A 12,970-nucleotide genomic window follows, 5' to 3' on the forward strand; every position below is an offset into this window, starting at 1 on the left:
ATCTCGTTCTCGAGTTGAACTGTTCTTGTTCCCTCCCTCTACCTCCTATCTTCTGGATACCCATCTACATTTATCTTGGTTTGTAGCAAGCGTTCTTCGATGAGCACCGGCCGCAGGCCCGATATCTTGCCTGATCTCACTAACCACTTTGGTTCTTCTCACAACGCGAAGGCCGCGAGGCGCAAGCATGGCTCCTCTCTCGCCCAACCCTCCGCTTCAAATGCACGCCCGAGCTCATCCGGAACAACTCATACGGGTCTCTTCACACCTCCGTCCTCGCAGAGTCAGGCAGAGATGGATGCGCGTCGCATGCTGATCAGCCCTCCACCCGAAGAGTTTCTCCGACGGAATAGATCTGCTGTATGTAGGCATTGTACTCGTACCAGGACAAAGCTGATTGGTATAGTCGGTGCGCTCCCGTTTGACTACGCAGCAGATTCATACTGCGTCGTCTGACGCTTCGTCGGCGTCGGCGAAGTCTGCTGCAAAACGCAAACGTCAGCTAAGTGCCACCGCAATCCCTGACACTGACACAGCGGACGTCGATGCCGAGCATGGAGAGGGAGGAAGCACACTGGGAGATGCCAACGTCGCTGCAGAAGCGACACCCAACAGTAAGCCCCGCAAACAGTCCAAGCGCTATGTCAACTTCGTCGCCCGAGCCTCTTCGCCTGTCCGACCCTCCACAAGCAAAGACGTAGCCCCCGTCTCTACCCCTACCCGCATCCGCTCAGAGTCCCCCACCAAACGTGCCCTCTTTCCCTCCCCACATCACGTCAACCCCCGCGCCGACTACATCCCGCCGTCACCTTCGCGCCGCCGCGAGCACATCTCTGCTCCCGCCCGTCGCCGCTCCGTCACGCCGATCTTCCCGTACGAGCCTCCGCGCGAGCGCTTCACGCCGCCACGCGAGGTCTTCTGCTCGCCATCGCAGGAGTCGCCCACGCGGTCGCGGCCAAACCGGCGCAAGTCCGTGCAGAGCACGAAGGGCACGAAGCGGCTGACTCTGACAATCAAGAAGGAGCCGCCGGTGATCGACCTCACCCAACCGCTGCCCCCGCCGTCCCCGACGGACGATCCGCTCCTGTTGTCTGGCCCGCCCCGACGCCGGAGGCCGAAGCCGAAGTCGCGCCCGAGCGAGGTCAGGCCGTCTACTCCCCCTCCCCTTCCCTCTTGTTCCTTTGATGACTCTCTTGATGCCGGTTCGCGCGCTTCTACACACTCGCTTAATGGTTCTACACATTCGTATTCTCGTGATACCCCACCTTTGTTGTCGAGCTCGCCGATGCGCGAGGACGATGAGGACGAGGAAGAGGATGCCCCTCTCCCGGAGCTCATCATGGCCGCACCGGCACAGGCCGCCCCGTCCGACCCCGTCTTCACCGACGACGAGGACGCCAGTGGCGACCCAGCACCCGTATTCAACTTCTCTGCGCTGGACGCGGCGAGCGACGATGACTGGAGCGACGACGGACGCGGCGCAGGTCGCGAGGAAGCGGAGGAGGCGACGGGCGAGTATACGGGGAGGTTCAGGGTCATGGCCATACCGACAAAGGCAGACCCTCCGAGCAGCTGTACGAGGATGAGGATGGACAAGTGGGGGCGGCCGAAGAGTCCGCATCCGAGACGGAGCTTGGCGGCTTTGGAAGAGGGGGAGGAGGGAGTTGATGAGGATGAGGACGAGGACGAGGTGATGAAGGAAGTGGAGGAGGCGGAAGAGAGCGAGGGTAGGGAGGAGGATGTGCTGGAAGGGCAGGATGTTGAGCTTGAGGAAGAAGTTTATCAGCCTCTTGTCGAGGTTCGGGAAGAGCTTGCCCTGGATGAAGACGAGGAGTCATACGAGGCTCGGTACGAGCCAGCAGTCATCCCTGTCGAAGAACCGGATTTCGTGGACCTTTCGGTAGAGGTGCACGAAGACTCGCGCACGCCCTCCCCAACTCCCTTCGAGCTACTTACCCAGAAGACCACTGAACAATATGACTTCGACGTGCTCATGGACGACGCGAGCGACCAGGACACACTCACGGAGCCGGACCCCGACCTTGCGGACGATTTCGTCTCGGAGCTCAGTTCGAAGGGCAAGGAGCGCGCGATCGTGCACAGCGACGTCTCTCCATTGCCTAGCACGTCTACTGTCACGGTCGAAGCTCCCACTGAGGCTGAAGTGGAGGTTGTGGAGGAGTACTCGTCTGTCGACGTTGACGAGGAAGAGGAGGACCGCTCGGACGAGGCTGTCATCGACCGCGAACTGTCTGTCCTGCCGGACGACGAGAGCGAAGAGGAGGAGGAAATTGAAGCCACCACGGAAGTCCTACAACACGCGTTCCATCCTCCCAGTGAGTCTCGCTCTACCGATGCGGAGGCGAATCCGGTGCGCTCCCCGGAGGTGCAGCCCGCGGCGGCAGATGAGTACGATAACCCAGCGGATGGTTCCGACGACGATGAGAGCGACTCCTTGGATGACGGTGTCATCAAGATCACCAGTGATGACCCTCTGGCAGCCGCTCGCGCTGCAGCGATTCTCAGGCTGGTGAGTGTCTAGCGCCATATTCATTTTCCTAATCAGACTGAACGTCTCTCGCAGCACGACTACGACTGCGTCCCGCGCATTCTCGCCAAGAAACGCCGCCATTCTCATCTCGACGCGACGTCCGCCATCCGCGACGCGCGCCGCCGGTCGTCGCTCGCCTCAGGGATCAGTAAGGCCACCTCGTCCACGCCGAAGGGTACGCGCAGGCACACCCTCGGGGGCATGCTCGGCGACAAGGTGTTCATCCCAGGGAGCCCGGCGTTGACCATACCGGAGTTGCTGAAGGAAGCGGAGCGTTCGCTTGATCTTGAGAACCTCAGCCACAGCCACAGCCAGGTTCAGGATGAAAGCGCGGTCCTGCAGAAGATGGCCTCGACCCGGAACGAGTTCGTCACGCCGTTGAAGCCGGCAGACTCGTTCAGTTGGGCGACGCCGAGCTTCTCCTTGGGGGACGCGTCGACTCCGGTTGGGAGAGAGGCGGGAGCTTGGACGCGCAAGGAGTGGAAGAAGCTGGATTCGTGCTTGACGGACGAGCGGCTTGCGCTTGGAGGTGGCAAGGTGCTGGTGGATGTTGATTCTGTTGATCTGGAGAAGGTCGCGGATCGGTTCTTCGCGCAGCGGGAGGGAACATCTGTGTTGCAGGAGCCTGATGGGCTGAATCGGTATGTTTCTGGTCGCCTAGAACCGGACGTTTCTGACTGACTGTTCATACAGGGAGGATGTCTTGCGGCGTGCCAGAGCGTTGCAGAAGAAGCAGCAGGCTGGAAGGGTCGCACCGCCCACGCCTTCATCCGTCTCCCTGCTGTCAAACACTCCTTGTATGTCAAGCTTCGAGAAGGAGTGCACTACGCCCCAAGGGCATGCATCTTCCGTGCCTCCCGCTCCTTCACCGGCCGAACCAGAAAGATTGCAACCACCGCCACAACCGCACCCACAACCCAGGAGCGGCACCGCTATCCCGCGCCCTACGTTCACGACGAGAGTTAAGGGCTTCTTCTCTTCCTACCTCCCCGTCCCATCTGGCTCGAAAGCGCAACCTGTCAAGAAGCCCAAACCCGCGCAACCAGGCTTTCCCGTACCACCACCAGAAACCTTCGCCAAACCCCGCGCACCGATCCACACACCTGCCCCGAAGCCTGTGCCGAAGCCCGTCCCTCCGAGGAACTCTGTCCAACTGAACGCTGTGCCCCCGCCGAAGCCGTCCAGGATACCGCGCGGCAAGGAACAGCCTCGCAGATTGGTGGACCTGCACCCGGCGCCACCACCTCCGGTGGACAAGCCGCTCCGAATGGATCCTTCCGCGAAGAGGCGCAGTAGCGGCGGGAGTGTCAAGGATCTGATCCTGGCTTTCGAGGGACTGGGCGAGAGCTCGAGCTCGAGACCTGCTTCAGTGGCGTCGAATCGTGGAGGGAGTAAGTTGAAGGAGCGGCCCTTATGGAGACCTTGATTGAGCGATATACCAGTATGAATTATGATTTAAGTATGAACTAGTATGTTGAGGTACATGCCCGCCTAGTACATAACGTCGCAACCCAGATAGCTGCTGGACTGCCGTGAAGCGAATGTCCTTGAAGGAGACCAGCCTTTCTTCTGACGCACGGAAAAGGCCCAGATGCAGCGTCGAACGCTAGAGCTTAGAGCCAGGCATAAATACAGGGATGATGAGGTTGTCGACTAGACAACAAACCTCCCTCACAGTATGCCGCGCTTCGACGCTAGAAAACAATCGCGGAGAGGGCTCGACGCCACGGCGAAATCACTGGATCCCTTCCTGAGCTCAACCTCCACACCGATGGCCACCATGCAAACCCATCAAAATTCTGTTTGAACCTGTGTTCGGGAAACGGGAGAGGGCTGACCTGGACGGTCGACGAACAGCCGGTTGAAGGACAGCTGAGGAAAGACGACGTTATTTGCCTCCATACTATTACAGACACACGACGTACCACAGCCTGAACGCTTCGCTAAAAATCCCTGATTATAGACTCATCACGGCAGTTGTCGTCTCGACTTCTCACATCGAGAACTCGCTCGCCATGCTATGAAAGATATTGCTCTATTTGCGCGAGTCAACGATCTATAAAGTCGAGACAAGTAACTACAATGCACAGTGATGGAGTATATTGAGACGGGGAGAGAGCTTAATGAGACAATCAAGGCGTATGTTCGGAATGAAGAAACATGGACAGTACAGAGTGCTGGGGCACGAAAACTAGTACTACAGCGTGGATTTAGGTGGTCGCGCACTGCGAGCGGGGAGGGGTCGGGTCGTGGGACTATGCGGGGGTTCATTGAGATTCATAACGCGTACTAGTGGTAGGGACTGTAAGGCATGGTGGGCGAATGCAAAATACGAAACCCAAAAGAAAATGCAACACATGCAAGAAAACGAAGATCAAGTACGCACGTATCGACTAGCAACTAGACGGGCGGCAGCCCGGTTTTGCAGAAGGAAGGACGGTGAATATGTACAGGCAAACAATTAGAAGCGATGAATGAACGGATCCTCGCGTTCATGACACGAGACCGTGCAAATACGAGATGTCTTCATCCTCTTCATGGCCCTGCGGCTCGATGCTTTCGCGGTCAGCGTCGTCGTCATCATCATCGTCTTCCGTATAATACGTCCTATGACGCGTGCTCGTCGTGTGGACCGTCGTCTGGCTATGCTGACGATTGTTCACGAGCTACACAAACCAATCCGCCGTCAGTAAATGCACACAATTCTCAGAACACGAAACACTCACCCCGCCGATCGGCCTACTATAGTCCACCTCATCCCTGAAGCTGATCGCGCCCGTACTCCGCATCCCAGCGGCACCCATACCACCCGCAACCGTGCCCACTCGACGGGGGTCCAACAGTCCCTCAGGCGCGCCCGCGTCACTCGTCTCCGTCGGCGCAGGACTCGGCATGTCGGGCGTGCCAAATAATCCTGCCAGCCCTCGCCACGGGTGTAGTCCACCATGAAGGTCCGAGGAGGAAGGATACGCAGCATCTGAATGGGTCGAGGGCGTTAGGAAGCCGTACGAGTACGGATGTGAACTTGAGTACGACGAGGGCGGCAAGGTTCCTGAGCCATAAGGGACTACGGAATATGCAGCCGTCGGATAAGCCGGGGGTGCATGATTGTGTATGATCACAGGCGGGATCGACCCTGGCGGGAGCGTCGGCGACTGCGGTCGCTTGAATGTCGAGCGCCCGAGCGTACCAGGAGCACTCTCCATGCCGCCCATAGCAGCCATCCGGGGCGAGCTGGACACACCCAGTGCGGTGAGCGCCTGCTGCGAGGTCGCGGGGCTGATTGTCGCGCTTCGGGCTCGTCCGCCGCCGCCGCTAGACGCAGCAGAGAGACGCGGATCCGTGTACTGCGAACTGCGCGGATCCGACTCGGGGAAGGAGCTCCTTGCATCGACGTACGACGCCCTCGTCTCGCTCGAGTCGCTCACACTCGCTCTCCTCCACGGCCTGCTCACGCCCAAGAAGCTCCGTCTCCGTTTCTTGCCCGCACTGCCATCGTTGTCCTCTCCCTCTCCTGGTGAGCGATACGCGGTCGGCGGGGGGACGCCAGGGACAGTGGGCAGCAGACTCGAGCGCTTGCTCGCGGTGAGGTTGTAGCCGTCTCCATGACCGTTGCTCGAGCGACCGTCCGCCTGCTTACCATGACCGTCCGAGGACCAGCCATCATGGCCGTGCCCACTGGACGAGCCAGGCCCGCTTCCAAGTGCGTGCGTAGAGCCGGTGTGCCCGTAGGCCGACCCGCCCGAGTTGTATCCGCCCGAGCCGGTGCCCCCTCCAGAGCCCGTACCATGTCCGTTTGAGGAACCGCTCGCAAAGCCTTGTGCTCCAGCAGCGGCATCACTCATAGCACCTAGCGCAGCGAACTCGTCCCATGATTGACGCTGTCCCGACGGGGGCGCCGGGTCCACAAACGGATTGGCACTCGAGTCCGCCGCTAAAGCTGGGTCAGTGTACGGATGCGGTGCAGGATCTGCGAACGGGTCCAGTGGGTTCCCCAGCGAGTGTGGCGGCGAAGAGAGGACATTCGAGCTGGCATTCGCACTCATCGGCACCGCTGCATACGCCATGTCGCGTCCGCTCAACCACGCCGCAGGGTCCATCCCCGAAGAGCTCCTCGACCTCGAGCCCGACTCAGATCGTCCCGGCCTAGCCACGGCAGCAGCTCCCAACAGTGGCGTCGCACTCAGGTGGTCGCTCGAGCTCGCCTGCGCATCTTCGTCCCCGCTGTTCGTGCGCGACATCGGTGGAGGCGAGCCGTCAGCGAGGTCATGCTCACGTTCGCGACCATGCCCGTCCTCAGAGGCAGCACTGGCAAATGCACCAGCGTAGTAGCTCGATGAACCCAACGCGAGGTCCGCCAGCGCGCTCTGTTCGCTGAACCCTGAGAGTGGCCCGGAACTGTTCATCCTATCAAAGCCCGAGGAACTCGCGTTGCCACCCCTGAGACGGTTATATCCGCCAGCCTGTAAGCTAGCGGGGCCTCCGACCTGCGCCATGCCGCCGGTCGGACTGGTAGGCGAGCCCGGCGGAAGATCGTCCTCGTCCTCGTCCGCGAGCATGTTCGCAGGGCGGCGCCGAGCGGTATTAGCAAGTGCCTCGGCGACGGCGGCCTCTGCGGCCTTGTGTGCGCGATGTCTCCGGAGCGCGATGACGAGCAGGACGCCGAGGAGGGAGAGGAAAGCGAGCGAGCCGAGGATCACCCCGGCGAGGGCACCATGATTGCGCGCAAAACTACGCCCAAAGTCAGTACACGTAGATCACAACAGCGAATGTAAATGATACTCACATCGCCTCGCCGGCCGAGACCTCAGGGATGAGCGAGCCGGAGACAATGACGGACGAGCGCACGGTGACGCTCGTCTGCCCATGACTGGTGTAGGTGAGCGTCCAGACGGACGTCTTCGTGACGGTCGTCTCCGTGTAGTGCACCGTCTTCGTCGTCGCCGAGTGCACCGTCGTCGTCGAGTCCGTCGTGGCGAAGTATGTAGCTGTCCGCGTGCTGACAACAGGGAACGAGACCGCAGTATTTGAGTAGGTCCAGGAGTACGTGGCAGACGCTGTCGTCACAGGGGAGGTGAGTGATACCGTTGAGGGCGTGCTCGGTAGTGATGACGATGGAGGATATGAAGACGAATGGGCAGCCGAAGAAGCCGGAACACTGCTTGTTGAGCGGGACGATGACGCGCTCCTACTAGCAGACGTCGAGGACCGGCTGGAAGAGGAAGATGCATGGCTAGAAGAAAGAGAAGGGTCAGTATCCGATCTACTCATAACACTCGCATCACTCGTAACATCAGTAACATAAGTCATGACTGTCGTGAAAGTCGTGGGGTTCATAAGAGAAGAAGACATGCCACTCGAACCGAGATCAACAGAGGAGGACGACCATCCGACGGGGGATGACACGGACATGGACACCGCCGAAGTCGTCGGCACATACGTACTACCACTCCCCGACGCTACCCTCGCACTCGTTGATAGGTTCGGATCGCCAGGCCCACTACCCGAGACGGACCCAGACATGCCGCCGGTCGTGCGCACCACAGAGGACGTTCCTGAGCCACCTGTGGCGGACGACGCACCCAAGCCCGCCGACGACCGACTATATGCGCTGCTCCCAACCGTCGAGCTCGGGCCTACGCCGTGATTACTCGACGTCGGCCGGTCCGACGTCCTCGAGAGTCCCGTACCACTAGAGACGGATGTAACGGTGCTACTGCCCGCGCTAGCGCTCGTTGTGCCGCCTCCAGTCCTGGCTCCACTAAAGGTAGAAGAACCAACACTGCGCGACACGCTCGCGGCAGAAGAAGAGCTCCCCGGAGCAGTGCTACTCGAGGCGCCGCCACTAGTGGAGGGACCGACGGGCAGGCTACCAGTAGAACCAGTGGAAACGGTCTCCGAGGTCGTCCCGGACGCCGAAGACGGAGGCGGTACTAACCCGGTGGAACTAGACGGAAGCGCGGAGGCGGAGGCCGACACCGACACCGACGCGGAAGTTGGAGAACGCGAGGCAGAGACAGAGGTAGATGAAGAGGTCCCCGAACTACTCCGTCGCGCACGCGAGCGCCGCGGGAATCGCCAGCGAGAGTCGCCAAAGTGCACCGCGAGCAACACAACGAATAGAAAGAGAAAGAAAGAACGCGCACGGTCAGACGGGTGAGACACCCACGGCCCAAAGACCAGTCGCACACTCACCTTGACGTACTCACGCTCGTGCTCCTACTCCGGGACGCGGAACTGGATGCCGAGGACGATGACCGAGAGTTTGAGTGCGACTGCGAATGTGAGGTGGACTGCGACTGGGACGTTGACTGCGAACGGGTCGACGACTCGCTCGAGGACTTGGGCCAGCTGAACGACAGCGACGACCACCTGCTTGACGAGTGCGAGTGCGAGTGCGACGCCGACCCGCTCCCGCTCACGGATGAGCTCGCACTCCGCGAGAATGGGTTTGACAGCGAGAACGACGTCGGCACGGAGACTGAAGTGACCGAGACTGAGGGCGCCGAGACTGAGGACACCGAGACTGAGGACACCGAGACTGAGGATACCGAGACTGAGGGCACAGAGACTGAAGACACTGAGACCGAAGGCACCGAGACCGAGAAGGACGTGGCCGAGGCCGCGCTCGTCGACTGTCCGCGGGACCCAGACTGTGAGTCGCCTCTGCTCTGCGAACCTGGCGCAGATGGGGCGCCGGAATCGGACGTCGAGGCTGCCGGGGAAGTCGGGGCGGAAGGTGCTGAGGGCGAACTGGACATGTCCGACGGGGTGGATGGTTGGGAGGCCGTGGTCGACAAGGATGCCTGCGCGCTCGTCGGGTCGGACGCGCTCGTAGCCGCGGACGCGCCTCCCGTTGACGTCTGCGCGCTGCTCGCATCAGAACTCGAGTTCTGGCGTGCCATGAGGGGCGGTGCAATGGCTTCGACGGGGAGACGGACGCTCGCGTTGATATCCCGCGCGTTCGCAGCCTGGACGCAGGCGGCGGAGATCGGGAGGGGCATCTGCGCGCAGGTGAGGCTCAACGCAAGCAGGCCGAGCGTCGCGCTGATGTTCCGCGGGCGGCGCGCAGGTCTGGATGAAGAGTCAGCTCACCGCGCAACTCTGCTCTGGCAGAATAGAACGCACCTTTGCGGCGACCTCGCCGGCCCTGCGTGGACGGTGCTCGACATGTCTGGGCGCGTATGGGTGGTGGCGCGCGTCCGCTTCGGGGAGGAGGCTCGCGCAGAGCCGAGATGTATGCATGCGGAGGGGTGTGCGCAGGCGGCCGCGGAGGGCTGGGTATAGGGCGGGTTCGCCGGATCTAGACGTGAAGAGACGTGCAGAGAAATAATGGAATCTGTAGGGTAGATGCAAGAGTGAGACGGTCTACGATGCGGCAGTGGGTGGTCGTGAGAGGTGGGCGTGGGCGAGGGCGTGGACGGGAGGGCATGCGAGGCAGTCGGACGGGCGTGTTTTGGGGTATCATCGCGGGCGTGGGCAGAGACAGGGAGCATCGGCCGGGGATGCGGCAGAGGCGTATGTATGTCAGACTGGCGTGCCTAGTGACCAGGGTGGAGCCCAGCGCGTTGGCAGGGAGAGCGACCACAGGTGGATGGAGCACTGCTGGCAGCGTGAGTGTGCGCACTCGGAGGTGTGCGTGAAGCAGTAAGCCGGCGAGGACGGCGTGCGCATGGAGGGGCCGGCGACGGCGGGCGTCGCTGGCGGTGGTCGCTGTGTGGGACGGCGAGGGAAGGGGGCGTCGAGGGCGTGCGCAGAGGCCGCTGCGACATAAAACGGGCATCCCTGCCCACTGCTCCCGGCAAAGACGCCGCACGCACCGTGTCGCTGGCGCAATTCCCAATCTCGCAGATCTGGCGTTGCACGCCCCGGCATCTCGGCGCCCCACCCCGCGCCACCGCCACGCCGCCTCGTGCGTACGCCACCCCGACTCCCCGCCCCGCCGCCTTGCCTCTTCTGCTCCCAGCGCGCCCGATATACCCAGGATGGTCCCGGACTCACCTCGCGCACGCATGGAAACGGCGCACAGGCTGCCGGCAGCGCAGTCTGGGTATGCGCTCACCTATGACGCGCATCAGGTACACCTGCCCGCCTTCCAATACAGACGCATCTTATCGACCTCCTCTGTGCATCCCTAAATGTCATCGAATATTGGCCAGTGCGCACGCCCCCTAACACGCGTCGCGCTACTGCTCGCACCTCGCCCGGCGTCCGTCCACTCCGGGACGCGACCCTCCGCCGCCGACCACAAACAAGCTCGGACACCTGCTGTGGCGCTCCTCCTGAGAACCTCGCCCCTCGGCCCGCCGTCCGCGCCAATCCCCGCGCGCGAACACCCTATGTTTAGACGTGAAATAGACCGCAGGCGTCGAGAATCCTCACAGCACGTAAGGATTACTCACGCCCGAGCCCAAATGCCGTACGTATTGCCTCCTCTGCCTGTGGCGTTGGCACTCACGCAGTTCCTTGTAGGCTGAACATCGCACCATCTCTGCGTGATACCGCGCGCCGCTACACACGTGCAGTTGTGTTTCGTCAGTGCGAGGCCAACCGCGAACACTCTGAACGTACTAGGACGTCGCGTCTGGGACTCGCCCGCTCAAGGCTAGAGGCATCCACCACTTGTTCTTGAACAGCCTTGATCCCCTTCTGCCTGCGACGCGCGGTCAACTTCGCCACAAACCCGGCCCTCCTCCCACGTCCGACATCACCCGAGGTAAGTAAATCGCACTCTCGTCACCCTTCCTGTATCACTCTCCCACAGTGCCATGGCTTCGTGACTCTCTGGTAAGGCCCTCGCCTTACAAATGGCGACCCACGCTCTATCGAACGCGCCTTCGTGATCTCTGCGGCCTTCCGAGTCGCTGCCGGAAGGTAGGCAGTATCGCCGGTGCACCGAACTTCCACTGGACGCTCTACGCACGCGCGTGCTGCGTGCGCACGGCATGGACGTTCTACTCGGCTGCCTCTCGCTCGACGGTCGCCGCACGTTCAGTAGACATTGATTCCGCGTCGTCAGTTAGCAAGTCTGGCTGCTGTGCTGGGACTCGCGCGTGCTCGACGTGTCTCATCGCAGCGCGCGAAGGTCCAGACACGCTACATATCGTGAACGTATCGTGGCTCAGGCCTTGCTGTGCACTTCGACCACCCATCCAGCGATCACCTACGGCTACCCAGTCATCTGTCCGAACGCGCTCCCGCTCCCAGTCCTGCACCACATCCAGGTGACCCGTCCCCTCCATCGTCCCACGACTGTCGTCCCATCGAACAGGCCCGCCGCGCGGCCATCACTACCGTGCCACTCACTCAATTGGCGCCGGCGGGGGCGCCGTTGTGGACCTCGCGACTGACGAGTTCCGCCTCACACAGACCGCACACGTCGACATTCCTCACAGCACGTAAGTGTTACTCACGCTCGAGAGTGGTAGCGGGACTCACGCAGTCGTTACGATAGCAGCGCAGCGACAGACCAGCAGCCCGCCAACTCAGCTTGCTTCGGCAGCAGACGTCCAGCGACCCTACCCGCGATGCTACTGCATTCGCATTGCCGAAAGGCGGTGTCGCCTTTCCCAATAGTTGCGTGCGATGGGTGAGCTTGGCCCGCTCGGTATGAGGGCGGCTTGCAACGTATCTAACAACGCCTGACGACGCCCGGGCCCGTCTGAGCTGCCCGCACGATCGGACGTCGGACAGCGGCCGCGAGCCTGCGTATACATAATCTCGGGCCGTCTGAACTTCAAGCCCTCACGTTCGTATCAATGCGCCGGTCGCATGGAAGGTACTTTATGATTCACCACCTTGCGTCGACGCGAAGTCGGGACGATAATGGGGGCGGGGAGCTGGTGGCCCGAGCGTTTCGATCCGCTGAGAATCGGGTGATGGCGGGCGTGCAGGTACCGCGTACCGAGCACTGGTCTTCGGTTGCACAGGTGCCGAATCGCCCGCCCGGAGAGCGGTCGACCCGTTGGGTTGGCAGGAAGACGAGGACGACACACGCTCATGTCGGGTCGCCGTCTGATTGGTGTATGTACCGATGGGCCTGAGCCAGAGCTCGGTCGCTGGCTGTGTTCGCAGCGTGCTACTGGCATGGGCTACCAAGACGAGCCTGAGCACTGCGAATCCCACTGGCATCGCGAGGTCCCTCCCCTGGGTCTTGTCTCTGTTGCGCTCGTGAGGTCATTGTTCCCGGCGTGGAGCGGGCTTCTCACCCAGTCCAGGAGGTGAGCAAAGTGTTGATGCCACCGGGACGACTCTGATCACTACGCTTACAGGGTTGTGTTACATCGCTGCGAGCTGTGACTGGAGTTCACGATCCACCATGTCAGCACCCCGCCCGCGTGCTCGTGCTCCAACACGGCGACGACGACCTGGTGTCCAGTAACGACTCAAGCAGCAGGCGCGTCGTCAATGACGTACTCT

The 12,970-nt window shown here is 61.5% G+C and overlaps 2 protein-coding genes across 2 annotated transcripts; one reads left to right on the plus strand and one right to left on the minus strand.

The window, feature by feature from the left end:
* Positions 1–871: 871 nt before the first annotated feature.
* On the plus strand, positions 872–4,010 carry B0H18DRAFT_439080 (uncharacterized protein). Its single transcript, XM_048038107.1, has 3 exons — positions 872–2,530; positions 2,585–3,192; positions 3,245–4,010. Exons 1-3 carry the CDS (start codon positions 1,286–1,288, stop codon positions 3,975–3,977), a joined length of 2,586 nt encoding a protein of 861 aa, XP_047892404.1. The 5' UTR covers positions 872–1,285; the 3' UTR covers positions 3,978–4,010.
* Positions 4,011–4,932: 922 nt separating this feature from the next.
* Positions 4,933–8,408, minus strand: B0H18DRAFT_439098 (uncharacterized protein). Its single transcript, XM_048038108.1, has 3 exons — positions 7,338–8,408; positions 5,278–7,282; positions 4,933–5,217 (listed from the first exon to the last, which is right to left on the minus strand). The coding sequence occupies exons 1-3, from the start codon at positions 8,072–8,074 to the stop codon at positions 5,044–5,046; spliced, it is 2,916 nt and encodes a 971-aa protein (XP_047892405.1). The 5' UTR covers positions 8,075–8,408; the 3' UTR covers positions 4,933–5,043.
* Between the last annotated feature and the right edge of the window lie 4,562 nt (positions 8,409–12,970).

Source organism: Fomitopsis serialis, assembly GCF_022376445.1.
Source record: "Fomitopsis serialis strain Sig1Antser10 chromosome Unknown B0H18scaffold_42, whole genome shotgun sequence".
NCBI lineage: Eukaryota > Fungi > Basidiomycota > Agaricomycetes > Polyporales > Fomitopsidaceae > Fomitopsis > Fomitopsis serialis.